The sequence below is a fragment of the Lissotriton vulgaris genome, chromosome 1_1 (genome assembly GCF_964263255.1).
Source record: "Lissotriton vulgaris chromosome 1_1, aLisVul1.2, whole genome shotgun sequence".
Classification (NCBI taxonomy): Eukaryota; Metazoa; Chordata; class Amphibia; order Caudata; family Salamandridae; genus Lissotriton; species Lissotriton vulgaris.
In genome coordinates, this window is record NC_141685.1 from 1,101,593,132 (window position 1) to 1,101,617,891 (window position 24,760).

Consider the following 24,760-nt stretch of genomic DNA (forward strand, 5'->3'; position numbering starts at 1 on the left):
AGAAGGTGACTCAGCTGATCTGCACTCCGATTCTCCCTCCCGGCAGAAAGACAGCCGTCAGACCCAGCAGATTGTCCTCCGCCCAAGACCCAATCTGATCCACCAGGAGAGCCAAAAGAGGAGAGCGAGTGCCCCCCAAATGGTTCAAGTAGGCACGAGCCACCTGATTGTCTGTCCTGACCTGAACCCTCAAGTCTCACAAGTGAGGTGCAAAGTGCAGGAGAGCCTTGAAGACAGCAGCAAGTTCTTTCCAGTTCAAAGACATCCAACTCTCTGCGGGGGACCAAGCACCCTGGACAGAGAGAGACCCGAGGGTGGCCTCCCAACCCCAAGGGCTGGCATCGGTGGTCAGGGTAAAGGGAAGGGGAGGATCCAGGGGAACACCCCTCGCCAGGTTTTCCGGCACCAACCACCACTGCAGCAGGAGAGACACAGCAGGAGTCACAGGAACAGAGGCCTCATAGTCCAGGGACATCGGATATTAATTGGCTAGTAGGTGATGCACCAAATGGTAGAGGTGTCTGCAAGGCCAAGGGACCAAGAAGAGAGAGGCAGACATGTCCCCCTAAACCTTCAACCAGGTCCATGCGGAGGCCGAAGAGCTCGACAGGAGGGAGTTCAGATGAGACCGGAGACGGAGCTGGCGATCTGGAGGCAGAAACACCAACCCCAACCTGGTGTTGAAGAGAGCACCGATGAACTGAAGCTCCTGCGACCGGACAAGGTGGGACTTGCTGACATTTGCCATCGCCCTTGCTTGTACATGCATTTGTAGGCATTATGGGCGTATGCCACAGGCGAGTTTGCGGGGTTGCTGACGAATCAATTAGGTGCATCCTTTACTTGGGATTGCCGTTCGCATGTGTGACTTCTCCTCCAGTATTTCCTAGTCGACTCACATAGTGGTATGCCCGATTGTAGCTTGGGAGCAATCTCCACTTGGCTGAGCAACCTTGAATGGCAATTTCAACATCCTTTGTCTCCCTTTCACCAAGGTACCTACTCCAAGGTGCCAATTCCACAGGAGTAGACTGTTGAGGCACCCTAGGGACTTCATTAGGGTGAGCATTTACTTTCATTGACCCTGACTCCTATCTCACCATTTTGTGGAGCATTACTGAGCGTCCTCAGCAATTCCTTTACTCACTTTGTTTTTAATATATGTTCCCTTGCACCACCATGTGATGTTACCTCATAGACACTATTGGTTGTGCACATACACCCAGTTACCTAGTGTGTTTGTGACCTGAGTAATGCAATAATATAGCAATTGAGCAGTATCCTCACTACTCATGTTTGTCATTTCTTGTCATTCCATTTAGATTGAATCATAGAGGGCAGGACCGAGTGGCCTGCACACGTACTAACTTCTTAATTAAGGTTGTATAGCTCTATCCTCTGTGTGTAGAACAGTTTTTTCACCAGCTAGGTCCTGACGAATTGCAACATATGCATGAAACATGTCGACCTCAGGGAAGCTGATACATTGCTGGATCATAGCACCAGTATGTATCTCTCCCTCACTTAATTTTTAATAAGGTAGTTAACCACAATATTAAAGGACTCAGTGGATTACCTGACCTTTTTTAAATTTCACACATCACTCACGACTACACCTCTACACCTTTTTATTAGAACCCTCATACCCACATGCAAAATATGGCAGAAACAAAAGATCTCCGATAAAGAGCCCCTTCACGGGTGCCCATCAGACATTGCAGCGCCAGTCTGATGAGGAGCAAAACCCAGATGATGAAGCATGACACCTAGCTTGCTGGGTGTGTGTGAGTTTTAGTTCCGAAAAGGGGATTCCCCCTTTCTCCTTCGCCTCTATTCTTTCACGCTAGGTCTTTCCCTTCCTCTTACCCTTCTATCCGTTTGGGGAACTTTGTACCTCTTTTTGTGTAACAACTTGCTGAAATTCACCAGGAACCCATGAGACTCCAAGCAAAGCCGGACCAGCGACACATCCTCCAGGGCCTTAAGGAAAGACGAGGAAGAAATTAACCAATCGTCCAGGTAAGGAAACAACAGCACCCCCTGAGCATGCAGAAGACCCAACAGGCGAGCCAGGACCTTAGTAAAAACCCTAGATGCAGAAGCCAACCCAAAGGGTAGTACACAAAACTGGAAGAGTTGACCCAGGGCAAAGAATCTCAAATAACGCTGGGAGAGGGGATGCACAGGAATGTGGTAATAAGCATCCAAAAGGTCCAGGGAGGACCGGAAGGCCCCAAAGGAGACAAGTGGCAGGATCCACTGCAAACTCACCATTTTGAACCTCTGGTAAGGCACATAGAGGTTCACGGTCTTGAGGTCCAAGATGGGGCGAAAGTCCCCAGACGGCTTCAGCACCAGGAACATCAGGGAGTAGCAACCCTGTCCCATCTTCGGCACGGGAACAGGCACAATAACACCCTTCTGGAGAAGATCCCAGATCCCCTGACGTAACCCCAACAACCTCAGAGAATTCTGAGAAGTGGGAGTGGGGACAAAAAGATCTGGCGGAGGAGAAGAGAAGACAATAGAATACCCTTCTACCACCAGGCGAAGATCCCAGGGATCGGTACGTCAAGAGCCCAGGCGGAAGAGAACAGACCAATCCGGCCACCCACCCGAAGATAGTCAGGACTTGGCAGAGGCATCGGGAGGGCAAGGCCAGCAGGTGGTTGCCGGGAATTGGCAGAGAAGGGGGTGCCACGGCCACAACCCCTCCCACGAAAGGGCTGGGAGGAACCCCTCGCGGCAGTCGGGGATTCCCAAAAGCACGCCTGTAACATAAACCACGCCCCCTCAGAGGTGGCCACAGAGTAGTCAGGAGTTTACGATCCTCCACAGATTTCTTAAGGAGATCCTTAAGCCGAGATCCAAACAACTTGGAACCATCAAAGGGCAAACTGGAAAGAAGGGCTTTCTGCGTAGCATCCACCTTCCAGGAGCGCATCCAAATATTCCGGTGAGCAGAAATAATGGAGCAAGAAATGGCAGCAGCAGCAGACAAAGAGTCAAAAGAGATGCCCGATAACAAACAAACCTGCTATTCCATAAGGGACAGACAGGGATTATCATCCTCCCCCTCCTGGAGGGCCACAGACAGGACCTGGAAATCATGGAGCAGAGACTGTACAACATATGAGGCCCCCGCCCGGATTTAAAAGTTAGCAGTCGAGTAGGCCCGCCTAGCTTCACCGTCCACCTTCTTATCCACTGGGTCACCAGGCGAGGCGTCCTCAGAAATGATAGATCCACTGGATGCCAGACCCACCATGAGAGAATCCACTTTAACATCAGGACGAAACTCGGACAGAAAGTCCTGGAGAGGATATTTCTTAGCAAGGAACCATGGAAAACCAGCCTTTTCAACATCAGCCCACTCACGAGACAGAAGACCCCTGACCGCCTTGTGAACAGGAAGGGCGTCAGGCTCCCTACGGCGGTACTGGGAGAAATAATCATCATCCTCAGCCAGCGGAGCAACAGAAGGGAAAGCCAAATTATCTTTCAAGTGCGTCAGGACCTCCTTCAACTCAGCGCCCTTAACAAAACGGCCATGCTGCTCATCATCCGAGGCATCAGAATCAGGGACAGGCAGAGAGGAACCAGCAGGTAGCAAAGGCACCAGTGCATCACGAGCCCCCAAGGCAGAAGACACAGCCTTATCAATCATGGACTGGAGCATATCAAGGTCCACATCCACTGGGCACTGAGCTACAGGATCAGAATCTGAGCCAGAAGACCGGCGAGGACGCTTTCCAGAGTGTTTACCCTCCATCTTGAAATAAAACACACCAGAAGAAGGAGGGGTAAACCTTAAATAGGGAGGGAACACCGTTGTCCAGCAACCGGCCCCACCTCCTAACCTACAAAGCCTCACAGAAACCACCACGAGAGGACGCCAAGAGTAAGAGACCAAGGAGAGCAGGCAAGCCAAACTCACACACTACCAACAGGCCCCACAGCCGCACCCCAGATGTTCAGCGGGAAAACCTGACAAAAAGAACAACGCCGCGCCCATCATCCAGCGAGGGAGCAGTTATAGAAAGATAACACCGCTGCGCCTTCGCCGAGCGAGGGAGCAGCCAATTTAAAAAAGAATACCGTTGCAACCAGCGCTCAGCGGGGGAGCAGCAGCAAACACAAAAGAGAAGAAGGCAACCGCTCCCCTCGCTCAGCGCGGGAGCGGAGCCAGCAATCGCTCTGCCCCAGGAGGAGCAGAGGCGTACAAAAAACCGGGACGCTATAACCGTCCCCGACATGCAATAAAAAAAAAAAAAGAAATACATACCGATCCGGTGACATCAAAATCTGCTCGCAACTATAGAAGGAAAGGGTGTTCCAGCCGGAACACAGAGAAAAAAACAGGATATTTCCTGTATAGGTCCCACCCTTATAGGTCAGGTGGCAGGTACTTCCTGCCAGGCGACCATCTTGGGTGAGGACCTTTTTTGGATTGGGTGAATGCTGTGTCTGGATCACTTGGTGCTACTTGGTTACAGTGACGAGGGAGACGGACGAGGTAGGTAATGAACACATCTTATTCGGAGGGCGGACTCAGCGCCCCTGATTTTGAACTTTATTACTGTGCAGAGCAACAGATGCATGCCTATTTTTGGCTGCACGGCCCCCAGGACAGTCGCAACTACACATTGAAAGACATGCGGTACATCCCTTGTCTTTGCCGCAGTTTTTGTGTGGGACACCGCACAGGCGTTATCACATCATATACCCAATGGGGAAAACAAGGAGTGTGCTTTGGATGGCAGCACGTAGGCAGGGGATTACCCAGATTTACTCCCCCAAATTATCACTCGAACTATGTGGCTGGTTACCAATGCGGAGAGGGAAATTATCACAGCCATGCGGTCACTTGGCATTATTACTGCGGGTGATTACTTTGAAGAAGGTACGATGAAACAATGGGAAATGTTACAAATGGATTCATTAGCTGCCCCGGCGATGGCAAGACTCCATTATTTTCGTGCAAGGCACACGTTGCGCGCTACGTTAGGTGAAGAAATGCTAGAACCACGCGAATACACCCTCTGACGTATTTGTTAAGAGCCACAGGCCATATTATCAAGAAAGGGCGATACATTATCGCCGCTTTTATCAGCAGGAAACTGCTGATAAAGCGGCGATAATGGGCTTGATAATATGCCCTTGTGAATTCCCATAGCAGCCCAGGTTCTGGGGTTAACCTGGGCTGCTGTGGGAATTCACAACGGCATAATATGAAACCCATTATCGCCGCTTTATCAGCAGTTTCCTGCCGATAAAAGCAGCGATAATGTATTGCCATGGCTTGAGGAGTAATGGTTTTTGCGGACTTAAAAATGCGGAGTGATGGTATGCAGGATTTTTTTTTGCGGAATGGAAAGACATATTCCCCCATAACACATAATCTCGATGTTATACACTCCTTCCAACTCAGGTGCAGCTCTGTTAAGATAAAGGGGGCATATTATCAAGACAGGTGATACAATTATCGCCGTTTTAGCCGCAGAAAACTGCCGCTAAGACAGCGATAATGGGCTTGATAATATGCTCTATGGAATTTAACATGGGCTTCAATTGGAATTTCATGGAGCGTATCATCAATCCCATTATCGCCGTTTTAGCGACAGTTTTCTGCTGCTAAAACGGCGATAATTTTAATGCCTGTCTTGATAATATGGCCCAAGTTTTTTCAAGAATGGCGAGTGGAGATAGGGATAGACATCACAGTCGAGCAGTGGATGTATTGCTGCGCAAGCACAAGGTCCATCTCCCAAAATGGTAGACATCGCATGACACATTTTAAGTACTTGCAAAGGGTGTACTACACTCCGGTTCGTCTTCATAAATATGGTCATGGAGAGGATGACATTTGTTTAAGGTCAGGGCGGATTAGGCAAATTTCACTCATCTCGCTTGCGGCTGCCCTGATATTCATATGTTCTGGGAGTCCGTACACGCTGCGTTACAAGACATTGCAGTAGTGGGACTCAGGTTAACCCCACTGGAGGCTTTATTGGGCCATGTTAAAGAGTACCCGAAGAGTATGGTAGATTACTTGCGGTGGACATCCTGTTGATATCGCGTAGGGTAGCGAATCGATGGATTAAAGGGCCCACCCCAACATTACAGGAATGGTGTGTAGAAATGTCATACTGTCATACACAGTCTGAACATTTTAACGCTCTCCTGCCCATTCGGTGTACACCAAAGGACATATGGGACCCATTCAAGGCTTATCTCACCCACCACAATTTGTCCGAAGAATCAGAGGAAGAACAGGATAGAACAGGGGTCGGCTGACTCAACAAGCGCATAAATGATTGAGACACACTATCGATACCTTCAACCTTGTAGGGTGCGGGGGGTGGGGCTGATCGCCTCTTAGCAGGGGTTAAACTTGCTGCGGCTTCCAGAACGCAATGGATATGTAACCAGGTGTGTGTAATGTCTTCTAAATTTATCACATGAAATGGTTGTAATCAAGCGATACCCATCATGATGCAACCAGTTTTCTCTGTATGATGCTGCCTGAAATGTAAGGATTGTCAAGATTTAAGTTTGTATGCAAAATGAAAATAAAGCTTTAAAAAAAAAAACAACAACAAAATGTCTATTTTTCAATAAAAATGTAGGTTCGAAAATACATCTTATCATTGCATAGAAAAAACTTGTGAGTCTTTTGGAAAAGGCATTTCTTTGTTTGCCACCACAGTGACTGTTAATCTCTTTCGCTGCAGGGATCTGTGTGGCCGATCCGTATGAGATCACTGTGTTCAAGAAGTACTTCATAGACCTACGGCTACCCTACTCTGTTGTCAGGAACGAACAGGTGGAAATCCGAGCTGTGCTTTATAACTACGAGGAGGATGACCATGAAATAAAGGTATTTTTAGCATCAAATCTACGGGGCAGATTTACAAGCCCCTTGCGCCACTTTTACGCCACTGTTGCGTCAAAGCCAGCGCCATGCTGCGAGGTATTTACAACTTGACGCCTCTGGGAGATGCATCACGTTGTAAAGCCCTGCGCCACATGTAGGCGTTTTGGTGCAGGGTGGGAACGTTCCAGCACTGGAACGCCTCCTAAAAGTGGCTGAGTGAAATCTACAAGATTTCACTTAGTCACTTTTAAGGCCATGCTGAGTCAAAACCCTGCGCCTGCTTGAAGCAGGCATAAGGATTCACGCAGCATGTTAGGGATTGGGCACCCCCGAGCCTTGGTGGAGCTGCGTCGCGCTTGCGATGCAACTCCAGCAATGCGCCGCCTTTCCGACGGGGGATGCGACACGCATTTGCCCATCCGTGCGCCGCATTGTAAATGCGGGGCATTAGTGGTGGCGCACGGGTGGGCAGATGTGTCACAACTCTTCTGGTGCATCCCTGCTGATTAGCAGAGATGCGCCAGAAGTAGTAAATCTGCCCCCAAATGTTTCCCAAAAAAAAATCCTAGATTTGTTTTTCTCTGACTAGGCAGTCTACTCCTTTCAAATCTAGTGCTTTTTGTGGACAATCAAACAGTTTCTAAGCACCCAATATTCGGAAATAAGGAGACTGGGATAGAGTACGATGAAGAGATGGGCACAGTATCTCAAAATCTGATCAAGATAAGAATGAGGGGGCCATATTATCAAGAACGGTGATAACATTATCGCCGCTTTAGCGGCAGTAAACTGCTGCTAAAGTGGTGATAAGGGCCTTGATAATATGCCCTTGTGAATTCCCATAGAAGCCCAGTTTCGATGTCCTTCACACCAAAACCTGGGCTTCTATGGGAATTCTCAAGGGCATATTATCAAGCCCCTTATCGCCGCTTTAGCAGCAGTTTCCTGCTGCTAAAGCGGCGATAATGTTATCGCCGTTCTTGATAATATGGCCCAGGATTTTTTGATCCCACAAGCAACATTTTGACTTTTAAAACACATTTTCCATGAATTCCCATCGAGCATAGCGCTCTCTCAAGCAGTTTTGTGTTTGTTTGAGACCAAGGTGTTTCATTTGGGAAATTCTGGGTGCCCTAAGATACTGCATGGGCGGGCTTCGTAGCAGGATTGGTGCGGTTGTACGGTCTAAGGCCTGTTCCTTCCTGCTCCATTTTCACATATTCCTTTTACATGCGTCTGTTTCAGGTTCGAGTCGAGCTCTTGTACAATGAAAAATTCAGCAGCGCTTCTACTTCGAAGAATGGATTCCGCCAGGAAGTGACGATGACAGGCAGATCTTCCCGTGTGATGTCCTTCATCATCGTGCCCCTGGAGGCTGGTCTGATTGACATTGAAGTGAAGGCTTATTTTCCAAACTCCATTGGTGACGGAGTGAAGAAGAGGCTAAAAGTTGTGGTAGGTGCACACAATTTGTAGCGATTTAGCGCATATGTGTGTAAAAGATTTCTTCCAATAAATGACATTCCTCACAAACATACATACACTAACTTCAAAAACGTCACTGACTTTTGCTAAACTTAAATATGTAGAACTATCCCTCCAAGACCACGCATGTTATTTAAACGTTTTAAAGTGTTCACAGAAGTCCCCTCTTCCTTATTCCATATTTGTTTTATTTCATGTCTTAATTCTCTGTCTGGAGAGCCTCACTCTTTTGTTTATAGTACTGGTCCACTGCTCCGAAGGCCATAATTAAAATCTTGACTTAGAAGTCAGGCATGACTACATCTGTGTCCTCACTTCTCCCTGTTCCACACGTTTAAATCTAGCTTCTGCTATCTCATAGCTGATTACCTAGCTCTGTTAGCAGTTAACTGCATACCTGCCAACTCACATGGTGCCACTGGGGGAAACACACATCGGCTTCCATCACACGGTCTCCCAGTGAGGAGCCGATATCACACGGTGACAGCAGGGAAAACAAGCTGAAAAGTACTGTAAATAGTGTTGTTCCAGCTCGTTTTTCGAGGCTATGAACTGCTGACTAGCTTATGGTCGGGTACTCCCTATGACCCCTCAACAACTTAAACCCCTGGTGCTAAGTTATTCCCGTCCCGGTCTCCCCCTGCCCCAGGGATTTGGACAACCAGACTAGGTGTTTGGTAAGATATTTGGATTAGCGGGGAGTGACCCCCCTGGCCGTATTTATTAATATTACAAACAATATTCAAACATTTCAAATTACAGAAAAATTTAACGCAGAAAGTACAGTTTACATTGATAGACACATGTTGTTGCAAGAGCTAACCTTAACACATTCTAATACAGAAGGCACTCCTACCGTAAATCTAACAATGCACGATATGCCTTTCTGCGTGTCCCTTTTTGAGCCTGACGGCAAAGTCAACGTCTGGCAGGCTTCTCTCCCCTCCCTCTTCTAGTCCCAGGGTACTGCCACTATTACTCCTGGAGCAAGGTTGCGCAGGGGGTCCAGCTTATCGGACAGATCTTTTCCCCCCGGTCCCCCCTACGCCCTGGCCTTAAACTCCATAAAAGAGGGCCGCAGACTGCTGCGCATGCGCGTACAGGGGTGGCTCCAGGCCAACTGGGAAGGATGACTCCCCGGCCCCCATACCTTGACAGGCTACTTACCGGCTGTCACTACCTCCGGAGTTACATGGTGCTGACTGCTAAGACCGCAGACTATGCTTACCAGTGTTGACCTTACCGCCACAGGCCAGCATAGTTGACCGACTATCTGGCCCCCCCCTCCTGCAACTAGAAATGTCCTGAACTCTGTTTCAAATACCTAATCCAGGCTATGATATCATCCATAACAGCATGGTTCCCTTTATGTGAAAGGTGCACCCCGTCCTGAAGAAAAAACTGTTCTCCCCTGATGTACCTGTGTGTTATCGTTCTTAACCTAGGGGTCCTAAACAATTTGTCGAATTTGTTGTTGAGTCGCTTTACCGTATGATTCAACGCCCTGACTGATTCGCCCCCCCTCCACTGAAACCTCGGTATCATGTGGGACCACGCTATTATGGACTGAGGACACTGCTTTGCCAGCCACCCCACTTCCCTGAGTAACTCTTCGGTCAATTGCCTCCTACCTATTTTTGCCAAATCGTTATCCCCCAAGTGCAGGATCCAGATCGCGGGTGGTCCCGAGCTTGTGCATAAAGCATGGCTCACCAGTTCTCTGAATTGTCCAACGCACAAACCCCCCTGCCCAAAAAATGACATTTTTGACCCTAAGCTTGTCACCCTATCCTTGATGGATCCTGTAAAGAAAGACTTCAGACGGCGAACATAGGAGTGTCCTACCACCCAAATCTCTTGGTTCTTCTGGTGCGGAGAGTAAACTTGCGTCACCTCTTTGATTGCTTCGCTGCGACAGCCACTGTTTGACCCAACGCATGTTTCTCCCCTGAGTCACAGGATGAAGAAACTGCAAGTAACATAGAAAAGAGAAAAGGCGGTCAGTGCAATGCCACGTCGGCATGTCATGCAAAGACACAATGAAACATCCTGCACCAAACAAACTTCCCACCTTCTTGAGTCACAAGAATTAGGGATAGGCAAATGGCCTACATCAACTTGCTAAAGTAAATGTAGCTGCACATATCTTTTATAGCAGTTGGAAGTCCACCTGCCAATCTTTTTGACACGTTCCTTCCCTAGGCCCTTTGCCGCAGCCTCTGAGGCTGCACCTATCCTGAAAGAGTGGGTCCCAAAATAGGCGGTATCTAAACCCGCTTCCTCAAGTGCCTTAATCATAACCCTTCTAAACTGAAACACTGTGAGGGGTGTCCCATCCTTGTGTATAAACAATGGACCCCCTAGTATTAGTGCCCTTTGGGTCATAAATGCCTCTAACCTAGTGACCGGGCAGCATGCTGTGGTCCCTGCTCTGTGCAAGACCACAGAATCCCCCCTACCTTCCTGATCAGTTTTAGATTTTGGTATGGAAATCATGACCGAGCCTTCGTCCAATTTTACGTGTCCTGCCTGGATCCCCCCAGCCAATCCTGTTTGTTCCTTGTGACTAGCTTGCCTACTCTGAAAGCTCTGTAAAATGCCAGGCAAAATGCTTCCTGGAAAAGGACAGCCTTGTTAGGTGATGTACAAACCTGTGGTAAGGCCACTACTAACTTTCAGAGTGTTTCTAGGCTAACAGGCCTCCTCACATCAGGCTCGGTCCCTAGCAGGCGCTGCCACCCCTTCAAAACCTGCCATATCACAAAGTGCTTAGTGGGGTCACCTTTTCTGTGCAACTTTGCAAAATAAGATGTAGCTGCAATATGCCTCCTTGCGGCTGCTACTGTACGGTCCTGTTCCCACATGTAAGCAAGGTACGCTACTACTGACTCATGATCCAGCCATTTGCCGCCCCACTGCTCTCCCAGAAAAAGACAAAAATAACCAAACGCCCTTCATATGCGTTCCTTGTCCTAGGCGCTAGGCCTGCAGCCACGAGGTGCGGTACTCTGGGGCACCAAGTTGCTAGAGTCGTTCTGAGAAAGGTGTCGGGTGGGGCGCTGCCTCTGGGATGTGTGCCCTGAAAGCCTGTATTTTAAAACGAGACAATGCGTCAGCTGCGTGATTCAATACCCCTGGAACATGTTTGCGCGGAAGAGCACATTCAATCTCATGCACTGCAACACTATTTTTTTTAGTAAGCGGAGCAACATCTCACACTTGGCGGACTGATTGTTTATGCATTCCACCACTCCCATGTTGTCAGACCAGAATATGACTGACCGGTCCCTCCATGCATCTGCCCAAACAACCAAAGCTACCAGAATCGGGAAGAGCTCAAGAAAAGTGATGTTGCTGGTGAGCCCTGAACTTTTCCACCACTCCGGCCAATGTTCTGCCACCCAGTCGTGCCCCAGAATGGCTCCAAACCCCTCGCTGCCTGCTGCATCGGTCATTAAACCTAATACGGAGCTGGACACGGGCGGGCTAGGCCACAACACTTTTCCATTAAAATCACGCAGGAAAGTCCTCCAAATCTGCATGTCCTGCCTAACCTCCCTGGTCAACCTAGTGGGGTGATGCTTCTCCTTAAGTCCAGACATGGCTTGAGCAATAGTGCGGAGAAAGGACGCGCCTTAGGAATGATGCGCAATGCAAAATTTAACTGGCCCACCACTCGCTGCAATTGATGCAGTATAACCTTCTCTCTGCCAATGCAACATTCCAAGGCGCGCCCAAACTCCCTGACCTTGTCACAAGGCAGCCTGGACAGCCCCTGAACAGAGTCTAACTCAATCCCTAGAAATTCAATGAGGGTTGTTGGGCCCACCGTTTTATCAGAAGCCAATGGTACCCCAAAGTCCGCATGAGATCACAAAATTGCTGCAAGGCTGTCTTGCATTTTCCCGAGCCCGGGACCCCTAGAAAAAGAAAGTCATCCAGGTAATGGAGGACCCATTGATGCCCAGACTTGTCCCTGAATGACCATTCCAAGAAGGAACTGAATTTTTTAAAATAAGCGCAAGACACTGAGCATCCCATTGGCATGCACTTGTCTACATAATACTTGCCCTCAAACTGAAATCCTAAAAGGTGACAATCAGCAGGGTGAACGGGCAGCAAGCGGAAGGCTGATTCAATGTCAGACTTTGCCAGCAAAGTCCCCGGACCTAACGTTCTCAGCATGGCCACTGCCTGGTCAAAAGATGTGTACTTGACACTACACAGCGTCAGAGATGGCATCATTCACTGAGCTGCCCCTGGGTGCGGATAAGTTGTGGATCAATCTGAATTCGCTTGGAGCCTTTTTCGGTACCACCCCTAGGGGTGAGCACACAAAATCCGCCATCGGGACGTCCTCAAATGGTCCAGCCACCCTCCCCAGGTTCAACTCTTTGAGAATTTTTGCCCTTGCTATGCTCATGTTGGATCTAACCGACACCTGGTTCTTACAGTATGTCACCCCGCTGTGCCCCTGTGCAGGTATTCTGAAACCGTCCACAAAACCCTCCCTGATGACCCTCGCTGACCCAGTGCAAGTGTATCGTTCCAACCAAGGTATCATGGCACCAATGTTCACCGGAGATCTAGCCTTTTCTAACAAGATTCCATTAATCTTGTTTCTTACCGCCTTTCTCTCTAGCTTTCCTGTTGCACTTGGACTCGGGGTGGGAGGTGTTACCACAATACCCACAGGCGTGTCTGAATTTGCACGTGCCTGGGGCTCTGGAACAGGTACGTTTGTTAAAATCGAAACAGACCCCTTTCTTGCTACCATTCCCTGATCTGGCCGTACTACCCCCCGCGTTCCCAGCAGGGCTTGCCTTAAAGGGCGGGGAGCGGCCTGTGTCTGAAACCGGTGCCCGCACTGTATCAGGCGAGGCCACCACCAAATATTTCAGGTGAAGGAACATATCAGTCTGATCCCACCTCAGAGAAGAGTCCTCGGCCTTCGCCCGCCTTAAAGCCTTATCATAGTCTTTCCACCCATCGCCTCCCTTGTCTGCATGAGCGAGGGTGATCCTGTTCTGATTAATTGCCATCTCTGGCCCCACCTCTGGGAATCTTTCCAGCATTACAGACATGTACGTGGAGAAACCCTGTATCCAATTCGCCAAGTTCTCCTCTACCCTGTACTTCAGTAAAATGTTAGACCATTCTCTAGGATGGGTCCATTCCTTATTTTTTCTGGCCTCTTCCCTGTCCGCTTCATCAATCAGTAGAAAAAACATGTTCACATATTCCCCCCTCCATACCTTTTCTTTCATTTCTTTAGACATTTGTCGACCCAAATGCTCCCTCCCAGAGCGCAATTCCCCTACCCCCAGAGGCGTCACATGCTGATTTGTACCTGCTGATGCTGCTACATCAGCCTTCTTTGGTGCCTCCATCTCCTTCGCACTGTTGCCTGTTGCTGGCAGACTGCCGCCTGACACCTGGTCGCGCGACCCCACAGTTGCCTCATTAGGAATTGGGCCAGCAGGTACCTGCTGTGGGCTCCCTGCTGGTAATGCCAGCCCCTCCTTTGGTTTGCCAACTCCGAGTTCCGAATGCAACTTTTTTGCTCATTCCAACCCGTCACTCCCGCCAGCTGATGCCCCTGCGGCATGTGACCAGTTCCCAATAGAATCCAGCCATGGCAGGACCGCCGCCAAACTGGCTGTCATATCGGGCTGCCCAGGTACATCCGGGACTACTCCTACATTCTGGTGGGTCCTTGGTGTAGCCAACTGTCCTTCTGGTGGCCCCACTCCCCCATCCCCTACTGGGAGTTCAGGCTCTGGTGCTGCCAGAGGCCTATCGGGATTCTGTGCGCCCTCCCCTCTCCTTTTTTTCCCTTACTTGCGCCGGTTCCGCTTTGGTGGGGGGGAATAATTCCTAGGGGGCACAATAGGCCGCTTTGGCCTTCCCCCCACTACCGCCTCTGGGCCTTCCACCTTGTCCTGCAATCTATTTAGGGTCTGACCCATGGCTTGTACTTGCTGGACCAATGCTTCCAGCATGACCTCCGTGTGAGATCGCTTCTCAGACCGCCGCACCTTAGGGGCCATGGCGATAGCGAGCCCTTCCTACGTGTATCCGACCACAGGAACCTGAACCACGTGACAGTTTGCACCAGGAGACCGTGTCCCCTCTTACTGTGTGTTGCAGCGACCCCAGCCAACCTGTGCAGTCATGCGACCAGAGCCAAGACCTACTGGCTAGCCCAGTAAGCTCAGGCGAGCCGCCCGCTCAAGCCCTCTATGGCTCCCAGAAGCGATGTACTGCTGGTTCGCTGGAGCCGCCCCTCCTTAATCCAGTGCTCGCCAACCGACTGCCACCCAGGAAGAGGAGTGAGGCCCCCTCAGAGGAGCGAACTGGCGCTGTGAAGAAAAAGGGAAAAAGTGCCGGTCTCGCAGCGCTGCGCCTGTTAACGCTCTCAAGCACGACCTTTCCAGCTGAGCAATGGAACAAGATTGGCAAAAACAAACCCTCCACACTGTGGCCCCTTAATGAATGTTTGTGAACCTAACTTGGATAAGAGAGTGGAACCTCTACCCCTAGTTTTAGCCCTGCAGTTCTAAACACCGCCCCTCTTAACAAGGTGGAAGAAGCAGATGCCCTGAAAACACCACCCAGGTTGGGGATCTCACCACGCCAATTATCTACACACTTGCTTATGAAATGCCCCTCTAGGGCTGTACCCGGCTACCAAATTGCACCCCTGACTTGTAAATAAATGCCTGACTGCAAGGAGGAGCGGGTCTTATGCAGAGCCAAGGGGTAGGGACAGATCGCTATCCAGCGTCACTGCAGCGCACTCGCGACCGCCATGCCAGCCAATATCCACTTCTCCCCCCCCACCCCCCCCCCCCCGAAGGAGTCTAGCAGGTGAGCTCACCGTGCACCTGCAATTCGCCGGAAATCCCGCTCCCTCTCTGCCCGAGGTCGCGACCTGCAAATAAAAGAAACAAGGGACAAGAGCTGCTGCTTCGGCTAGTCCAGCGGTGTACCGCTCCCAAGCGCCGCTCCCACGATGCTGCTCTCGAAGCTCCGTTACCGCTTTCCTGTGGTCGATGTCCACGCCCGATGCCGATACCTGCCAAGACAAAACAAAAAGATTACAGGGATGGGTGGGGGCCAGCTGGCCCATGCGTGGATGACGAGGTGGAGGCAGCAGTGAAACCAAGAGGCTGCCTCCCTCGCGGGCTCCCCCTTTTGAGGGTTGGGGAGCCCTGGGGGGACTTCCGGGATGGATCTGAACCGGAAGCGCTGAAGTGCTTCTGGTTCACTGTTCTAGGCGCGACGCCCATTGGCCGCCGGCCACAAGGGGGTCAGCGTCACTGGTGACGCGTTACCCCTCCCCCGTCTTGTGAGTCTCGGGGCTAGGGCGACCGCCATAATGGCGGCCCGTCCCATGCTGGTCCTGGCTCTGACAAGATGTTCTGTTGAAACAGTTATACCTTCTTATTTACAGACTTATTGAAGAAAAAGGACATCATTTGTAATTTTTCATACATGTTGCTGGCACGGTTAGATGAACCAACAGCCCAAATTGTAAATGATGCAGACGCTGTAATACTGCTCCCGGGGACATCTAATTATTTTCCTTCTTCTCGAGAAAGTAATAGAGAAAGGAAGACCTGTATAATGGTTTTCTCCTAGCTGGCTTTACTGCTATAGAGCCTGCCTATTTTGCCCTATGTGAGTGTAGGTATTCAGGGACATATTATCAAGCCCAATTTCGCCGCTTTAGCTGCCGTTTTCAGCCGAAAAGCTGCAATTTAAATATCGCACTATCGTCAAGGATACGGTAACGCATGTTTCCTTTAGTTAGCAGCCGTCTTATCTCCACTTTGCATGTCAGCGATATATATCGCTAATGACATGCAAAGTAGGTGTTCTTGACTTAAACTCCATAGAAACAGTCGCAAACACAACTTCCCTCTATTATCAATGCCCACGAAGCGATAAGAAAAGTCGCGCTAACCTCTCTTATCGCTGGAATTTAACGCCTGAAAAAAACTTGACTTAATCGGGGAATATTATCAAGCCCAATTTCGCCGCTTTAGTGTCCATTTTCAGCCAAAAAGCGGCGATTTAAATATAGCTCTATCATCAAGGACACGCTAACGCGTTTTTCATTGAGTTAGCAGCCATCTTATCTTCACTGAAAAAAACTTGACTTAACCTTCTTTTCAATGGGGGATGGATTTTTAGGTTAAGGACATACTTGCCTATTAGCAAGCTTTTTCTTTAGCGCAGTTAATTTAGTTCTGGAATTCTCACGCTATTGCTGGTATTGCACGCTATCGCTGGATTTCCTATCGCCTTTGCGATACTCGTTGATAATACCTCGCTATCAAGGTGAGGAAATCCAGCGATAGCCTGTGATAAAATAAACAGCGCTAAGCGCGCTTTGCGATGATCATTGCAAATCATTGATAATATGCCCCTCACTGTTTAATTCGTAAATTACACGTCTGGACCAGGTCTGACAGTTAGCATAAGCCCATAAAAAACATGGCATCAATGGACGCCGTGCGAAGAGGGTTTTCATCAGTTCTATTTGTTCGCAATTGATGCATACACTTCGCAGTTGCTCTACGAATATTTGTACATAAACTACTGGCTTCAACATAATTGAGCTGGCCTTATTGCCGGCCCCGCTACGTAGTGCTGTTTGCAGCTGCCCCCTCCTGGGTCACTGACGGTCAGCCGGAACGCTTCCGGCGTCCTGCTCCAATTCATCTCAGACTTTTGGGGAGATAGACACACATCATCAGGAAGTGGTTTTAGTCCGCCACGGACCCTCCTATTCAAATTAGGACGATTGCTAGTGGTCGCTCTCCAGAATCTTTGGAGGCCGGAGACGGTACCATCCATTTTTTTTCTAGTGGCTTTCCTGACGAAGGCGCTTCAGTGCTGAAACGGGCATGGATGATTGATGACTTAAAATAAATATTGTCAAGCCACACATTATCTTCCTCAACTGAATATCACTGTATACAATGCCCAGCAGCATCAGATTTTATGTGGCATTCTCTAAATAATTTTGTTTTTTTGGGGATTTTGCGGTTCCTTGCTTTCAGAAGTTGTATGAGATTAGTGTGATTGCAGATGCGAATGTCGGGTACATGTGAAATTATACGTTTTTATTCTGGTACTTTGGATTTCATGATTTTATTTTTACTGACATTTGAATAAATATTAGTTTTTTTAGGATATATTTTGTGTTTCCCTTCTGACTTTTGTCATAACTGTATTTTGGAACTTAGGTCAATACAAATATATGAGAGTTGCCTCAGGTTTCTGTTCACTTTTTGCATATACCTGCCTAGAGACACTCACACCCAGTTGCAGGGGGGCTTTTCTTTACATTGTATCAATGGATTAAGTGCCTTTTGGATTGTTTCGGCTTTCCATTCAGTGCAACAATGTCACTTTCTGGGTTATTTATAGTTCGAACAACTGAATGTATTATTTCTATACAAAGCCAACTTAAACTACAAAAACATTGGAAATACTAAAGTTATAGTTATACCTTTAAGATATTTTGAACCCTGCCCAAAAATGTATATAACTTGCACACTCCCGTGCACAATGTTGTCAACTCGCGAGCCACATTTAATGAACTATAACTTGTGTGTTCCATACAGTACTTATACCCTTTGATATTACAGTACTTATAGATTGTCAAATAATATCATTCATAACAAGACTCATGACAGGATTTATTAGAACACTGCGCATGATAGAGGGGTGAGTTTTAGTTCACATGCTGTGGCTAGCGAGTTGACAACATTGTACATAGGTGCATGGGACATATCAGTTTTTGGGTGGAATGCAAAATATGACTTAAAGTTAAAGCTATAATTTTAGAATTTCTAATGTTTGTGTAGTTGAAGTTGGTTTTGGATAGAAATAATAACGTTTTCCTAACTATAACTAATCTTAAACCTTTGTTTTTTTTCATTAAATTTGTATGTTGTATTTACAGTGGTGTAGTGTCGTAGATTGGAGGGGCATAGAGTGGAGTGGAGTGTCGCAGAGTGGAGAGCCATAGAGCGGAGTGTCATTGACTGGAGTGTCGTCAAGTGGAGTGTTGTTGAGTGGAGTGACTTCGAATGGAGTGACTTCGAATGGAGTGACTTCGAATGGAGTGACGTCGAGTGGAGTGATGTCGAGTGGAGTGTTGTTGAGTAGAACATTATACAGGGTCTTAGGGTGGAGTACAGTGTTGTAGAGTGGGGAGTGGCATAAAGTGGAGTCCAGTGGAGTAGTGTGTCATGGAGTGGTGTGTCATTGAGTTGAATTTCACTGAGTACAGTGGAGGAAAGTGGCATAGAGTAAAGTGTCGCAGAGTGGATTGTCGTATGGGGCAGTGCCCTGGAGTGTCATACAGTGAAGTGGCATAGAGTGGAGTAGTATGTTGTAGAGTGAAGTGTTGCAGAGTAGAATAGAGTGTTGCAGAATGCGTTACAGTAGAAGGGCTTTGAGTAGAGTGGCGTAGAGTGGAATGGCATAGAGTGGAGTAGAAGAGTAGAGTGAAGTAGTGTGTCATATAGAAGAGTGGAGTAAAGTGGCATGGAGTGGGATAGGGGAAGTTGCGTAGAGTGGATTAGAGTGCCGAAGAGTGGCATACAATGGAGTAGAGTGGCATAGAATGAAGTAGAGTGGAGTAGAGTGTCGTGAAGTGGAGTAGCACAGAGTGGAGTGCCGTGGAGTGGGGTGTCATACAGTGTTATTTTATAGAGTGTTGTGGCGTGCAGTGTTGTGATGTACAATGTTGTGGAGTTGACTGTTGTGGTGTAGAGTGTTCTTTTGTACAGTGGAGAGGCTTAGAGTGGAGTATAGTATAATGGCATAGAGGTGAATGGCATAGAGTAGGGTGGCATGTCATACAGTGTCTTAGAGAGGAGGGGCACGAATTGGAGTGCCGTGGAGGGGCATAGTGTGGAGCAGAGTGTTGTAGAGTGGAGTGTCATAGAGTGGCTTAGAGTGTCTTAGAGTGGAGTGGCATAGAGTGGCGTAGAGTGGAATGGTGTAGAGTACAGTAGTGGAGTAGAGTGAAGTAGTGTCTCATACAGTAGAGTGGAGTAAAGTGGCATGATGTGGGGCATAGGGATTTTTGTAGAGTGGAGCAGTGTTAAAGAGTGGCATACAGTGGAGTAGAGGGTCATGTTTTGGCATAGAGTGAAGTAGAGCATTGTGAAGTGGAGTAGCATATAGTGGAGGGTCATGCAGTGTTGTGACGTACAGTGTTGTGGCGTAGACTGTTGTGGTGTAGATTGCTGTGTCATACATGATGGAGTGCAGTGCATTTGTGTCGAGGTGAGTGGTGTAGAGTTGAGTAGTGTAAAGTGGGGTGATGTGTCATATGGTAGAGTGGAGTGGCATAGATAGAGTAGAGTGGTGAGAATTGAGTGTAAAGGCATACCCTGGCAGAGAGTGGAGTGGCATAGATTTGAGTAGAGTGTGTCACTGAGTATAGTGGAGTAAAGTGGCATGGAGTGGAATAGCGGGCATTGTATAGAGGGCCATAAAGTGGAATAGAGTGTCGTAGAGTGTACTAGAGTGGAGTAGAGTGTTGTAGAGTGAAGCACCATAGAGTGTAGTACAGTGTCGTAGAGTGGAGGACGTAGAGTAATGTAGAGTGGATTGGAGTAGAGTGCGGTAGAGTGGAGTGGCATTGAGTGTAGTGTTGTAAAGTGTTATGTCGAAGAGTGTTGTTGCATTGAGGGTTGTGGCATAGAGTGGAGTGGTGTAGAGTGGAGTGGTGTGCCATAGAGTATCGTGGAGTAGCATGCCATAGAGTGGAGTGTTGTAGAGTGTCTTAGAGATGAGGGTTGTAAAGTGGAGTGGCATGTCGTAGAGTAAAGTAGAGTGGAGTAGCATAGAGTGGAATACAGTTGAGTGTAGTACATTGTTGTGGCATTGGGTGCCATGGGATAGAGTGTTGTGCCATAGAGTGTCATTGCTTAGAGTGGAGGGACATAGAGTGGAGTGGCATTGAGTGAAGTGGCATAGACTGTTTAAAGAGGAGAGGCATGTTGTAGAGTGGAGTGGCATTGTAAAGGCATGGAGTGGCATGTCGTACGGTGGAGGAGAGTTGAATGGCTTTTTGTAGAGTGTTAGAGTGGAGCAGAGTGGCATATAGTGACAGGCCATAGAATGGAGTAGAAGTTTGCAGAGTGGAATGGCGTACAGTGGAGTGGTGTGTCATTGAGTGGCAGGTCATACAGTGGTGCGTCGTAGAATGCCTAAGAGCGGCATAGAGTAGAGTGTCATAGTGTTGAGTAGTGTGTCATATAGTGGAGTGCCTTAGAGTGGAGGGGGTTAGAGTGGATTGGCATAGATTAGAGTGGTGTGTCATAGAGTAGAGTGGATTTTTGTGTTGTATGGTGGAGTGGAGTGGAATAGAGTGGACTGGTGTGTCGTAGAGTAGAGTGGCACATTGTAGAGTGTCATATAGTGGAGTATAGTGTTGTATAGTAGAGTGGCATAGAGTGGACTGGCATGTCATAGAGTGAAATGGAGTGGCATGTAATGGAGGCGCATATAGTGGAGAGGCATGGAGTGATGTAGAGTCAAGTGATGTGTTGTAGTGTGGAGTGGCGTGACAGACTGGGGTGCCATGTCATTGAGTGCCTTAGATTGGAAGCATGTAGAGTGGAGTGGTGTGCCATAGGGTGGAGTGGAGTAGTGTGTCATATAGTGCTGTGTCATATCGTTTATTAGAGTAGAGGGATTTACAGCAGAGTGATGTAGAGTACAGTGTTGTACAGTGTCGCAAAGTGGAGTGTTGTAGACTAGATTGTTGTAGAGTGAAGCATCACAGAGTGGAATATTGTACAGAAAAGTGTCATAGAGAGTCACACAGTGGAGCAGAGTGGAATGGCTTTGGTAAAGTCAAGCAGCTTAGAGTGTCATAGAGTCCAGTGGCATAGCGTAGTGTATAGTAAAGTGGAGTAGTAGAGTTGAATGGTGTAGTGTTTCATAAAGTGTAGTGTAGTGGAGAGGCATAGAGGAATTTGCATAGAGTGTCGTAGAGTCGCATAGAGTTCATTGACTGTGGTAGAATGGAGTGCCATAGAGTTGAGTACCGGGGGGTAGAGTGGAGGGGCTTAGAGTGCCGTAGAGTGGAGTGGAGTGTTCTAGAATGGAGTAGAGTAGAGTTGCTTAGAGAGTAGTGGCGTAGAGTGGCATAGAGTGGAGTGACATTGAGTATTGTGTTGTAGAGTGTCATGGCATGCAGTGGAGTTGTATAGAGTGTCATTTCGGTAAAGCGTCATTGTATAGAGTAGTGTGGCATAGAGTGGAATGGCATAGAATGTAGTGGCATGTCGTAGAGTAGAGTAGTGTGGTGTGGCATACAGCGGAGTGGCATTTGGCAGAGTGGAGTGGAGTCTTGTGTCATAGACAGGCATATCGTATTGTGTCTTATAGTTAGGAGCTCAGAGAGAACTGGCATGTCAGAGAGTGGAGTTGCAGGTCGTAGAGTGGAGTGGCCTGTCGTAGAGTGGAGCAGTCTGTCATTGAGTGGAGTCGTGTACTGTGGAGTGTCGTAAACTAAAGTAGAGTGGTGTAGATTGGAGGGGCCTAGAGTGGGGTGGCATGTCATGCAGTAGAGTGGAGTGACATGTCTGTCGTACAATCTCTTACAGTGGATGCTGTATACTAGAGTGACATATGCAAAATAAACAGTTGATGGACAGAATGCTGGACAATGCAAAAATTCACCCCCGTCGCAAGGATCTGGGTTTAATGAAATCCATCATTCTTTTGCTCACCACACCACCCCAGTTTGGGCATTGCCTTTCTGCAGCCTGGCTAGCTTGAATTCAGTAGTGTATTGAGCACGGGACCCACGTCTGGGCATACCCTTCCCATTGAGGGCGACATATACCCTGAAACCAGTCCCAGGATGCTGGTTTCCAGTGCAGGGAGGACCTGGCTTGGCAGTTCGGCTGGACTGTTCCCACAAGGAACAGGCTCAAGACTGATTTGCATATGGCGGGGTCCAAACTGGGGTGGTGTGGTGAGGAGAATAATGATGGATTAAACCCAGATCCTTGCGACAGGGGTCTGAATGTTTGCGTTGTCCAGAATTCCGTCCATCAATTCTTTCTTTTGCATATGTCGCCCTAAGTGGGAAGGGTATGCCCAGACATGGGTCCCGTGCTCACCACACCGCTGGATTCAAGCTAGCCTGGCTGATGAAGGGTGATGTCCTGAAACCGGTCCCAGGATGCTTGTTTCTGGTCTAGGGAGGACCTGGCTTGGCAGTTCGGGCTGGACTGTTCCCACAAGGAACAGGGTCAAGATTGATTTGCATATAGCTGGGTCCAAACTGGGTTGGTGTGGTGAAAAAAAAGAATGATGGATTAAATCCAGATCCTTTTGACTGGGGGTGAATGTTTGCATTGTCCAGCATTCCGTCCATCAATTGTTTCTTTTGTACAGTAGGGTGGCATACAGTGGAGAGGCTTGTGGTAGAGTGGAGTGGCGGGTGATAGACTAGAGTAGCATGCCGTAGAGTGGAGTGGTGTATTGTAGAGTGTAGATTGTCATATTTTTTAAACTTTTTATTTCCATAGATACCGCAGTACTTCCTTGATAGATTTCAGGAAGTACCATGATACTCTGTAAACATTTTTAAAAACATATAAAACATAAAAACACTTTTCCCTAACTCTACATACTTTTGTAAAGTGCCTCATTTCTTTATATACATTCTAAAGCCACTAATAACCTAGATTTTCCATTGAAACCCAGAACAAACACTAAGGGCCTTATTTATGAGAGCCCTGCATTACTTTTGCACTACGTAAAGTGGTACGTGCATGACGCAGAGCTCCTATAAAAATGTATGAAGCCACTCAAAGCCCCCCTGCATGCCTTTGAGGGGCCTCATACATCATGAGAAAGATGACCCAGCACAAATTGCTGCGTCGCTTTACTCTACACCTTGGAGGTTTTCCATGGGAATTGCAGTGGAGTTTACCATGCAACACCATTGGAATTTGACGCTGCCCCAGATTTACAAAGTGATGTAAACTTGGGGAAGTATAAAATATGTACACCTGCAGAGGTGAGCCATAACAAGCAGAAATATGTTAATATCTCCTTGTTTTTTTCCTCTTTCCATGTGTTCTGCATTCCTGCTCAAAAACAATCCTGCTGACAAGACAGGCACCCTTGCACCATGGTACGAAGGTGCCTGCATTGGAGCTAGGCTGCCAAAAGATGCATCAGCATAGGCAGAAAGGACAGGAATACACTTTATTGCTTAAATACAGTGCAGTCTCACCCTTTCTCTTTGGCTTGGTGCAGCGCAGCAGCATGCCTTGCTGCACTATCCTACACCATAATGCCATAAATGAGCCCCTAAGTGTGGTCTAAACAACATGGCTGCTTTTTTTATTTAGCAAGGAGTGTCATCATCCAATAATATTTGGCCCAATTCACAAAGGTAAAGTTAGTTAGACAAAAGTCGAACTTTACGTCTTTCCGTATTCACAAAGGGCATTTACTACTCGTAAATGCCCCTGTACTGCAGTATGCTGCAAAGTTACTGAAGTATACTGCGGTCAAGATTCTGTCCCTTATACCGTCAAAACTACAGAACCAATTCAGATTAAATCCCAAAAGGACCCTTTCCACACCACAATCTATCTTCCTGATAAATTTCATCTAAATCTGTTCAGTCATTTTTTTGCTACATGTCAGTAAAAAGACACTCGAAACTGCATTTGTGGAAAAACATGTTTTGGAAACCCACTTTTTCTATGTTCCCCCTTAACTAATAACCACAAAACTTTGCATCATCAGCCAATGTAGAAAAAGGATTAGGTCTTCAAAGTTTCATAGAGATTTGTAAAATGGTGGCAAAGAAATGACCACTGGGTAATTACAATTAGGTCAACAGTTCCATAGGAAATGTGTTTTTTGTATTGCTAATAACTTTGGCAGCATTTAATGAATCTCCACAAAACTTTCCAAAAAAGTGGTAATTGTTGCCAGGTTTGTCCATGGAAAGTTTCGGGGTGATCTGTCAAACACAAAATCCCCGTGCATTTGCTATAGACTTCTTCAGAAAGCTCTACCGCAAAAACTGTTGAACCGAAAGACACCAAATTTGACAGTAAGCTAGATCTTTGTCTACAGATTCTCCTTTTGTGATTCGGTGTAAATTAGTTCAGTAGTTTTTGAGAAGTTAAGGTTCAAAAACTATTTGTATAACTTGGCGGTTGGGTCTACTGGAGGCTCATGGGAGCAAGCGCTCTGATTGGCTAATAGTAATATTTGTTGCTGGCAGCCTTTACAGGACACAGGGACTTAGTCCCCTGTCATTAACTTTTAAAATAAAAATATTATAAAGGGGTAGGATAGGGACATCAAGGCCCGTGGGCTGGA

The 24,760-nt window shown here is 47.7% G+C and overlaps 1 protein-coding gene across 1 annotated transcript in view; it reads left to right on the top strand.

Moving 5' to 3' along the window:
* The window catches only part of LOC147748679 (A.superbus venom factor 1-like), a 1,557,217-nt gene that overhangs the window by 848,239 nt on the left and 684,218 nt on the right, over positions 1-24,760 (top strand). Inside the window, exons 20-21 of the mRNA XM_086963549.1 lie at positions 6,735-6,880; positions 8,123-8,332. Coding sequence (XP_086819675.1) covers positions 6,735-6,880; positions 8,123-8,332 — 356 coding nt within the window. The remainder of the gene's footprint in view (positions 1-6,734; positions 6,881-8,122; positions 8,333-24,760) is intronic.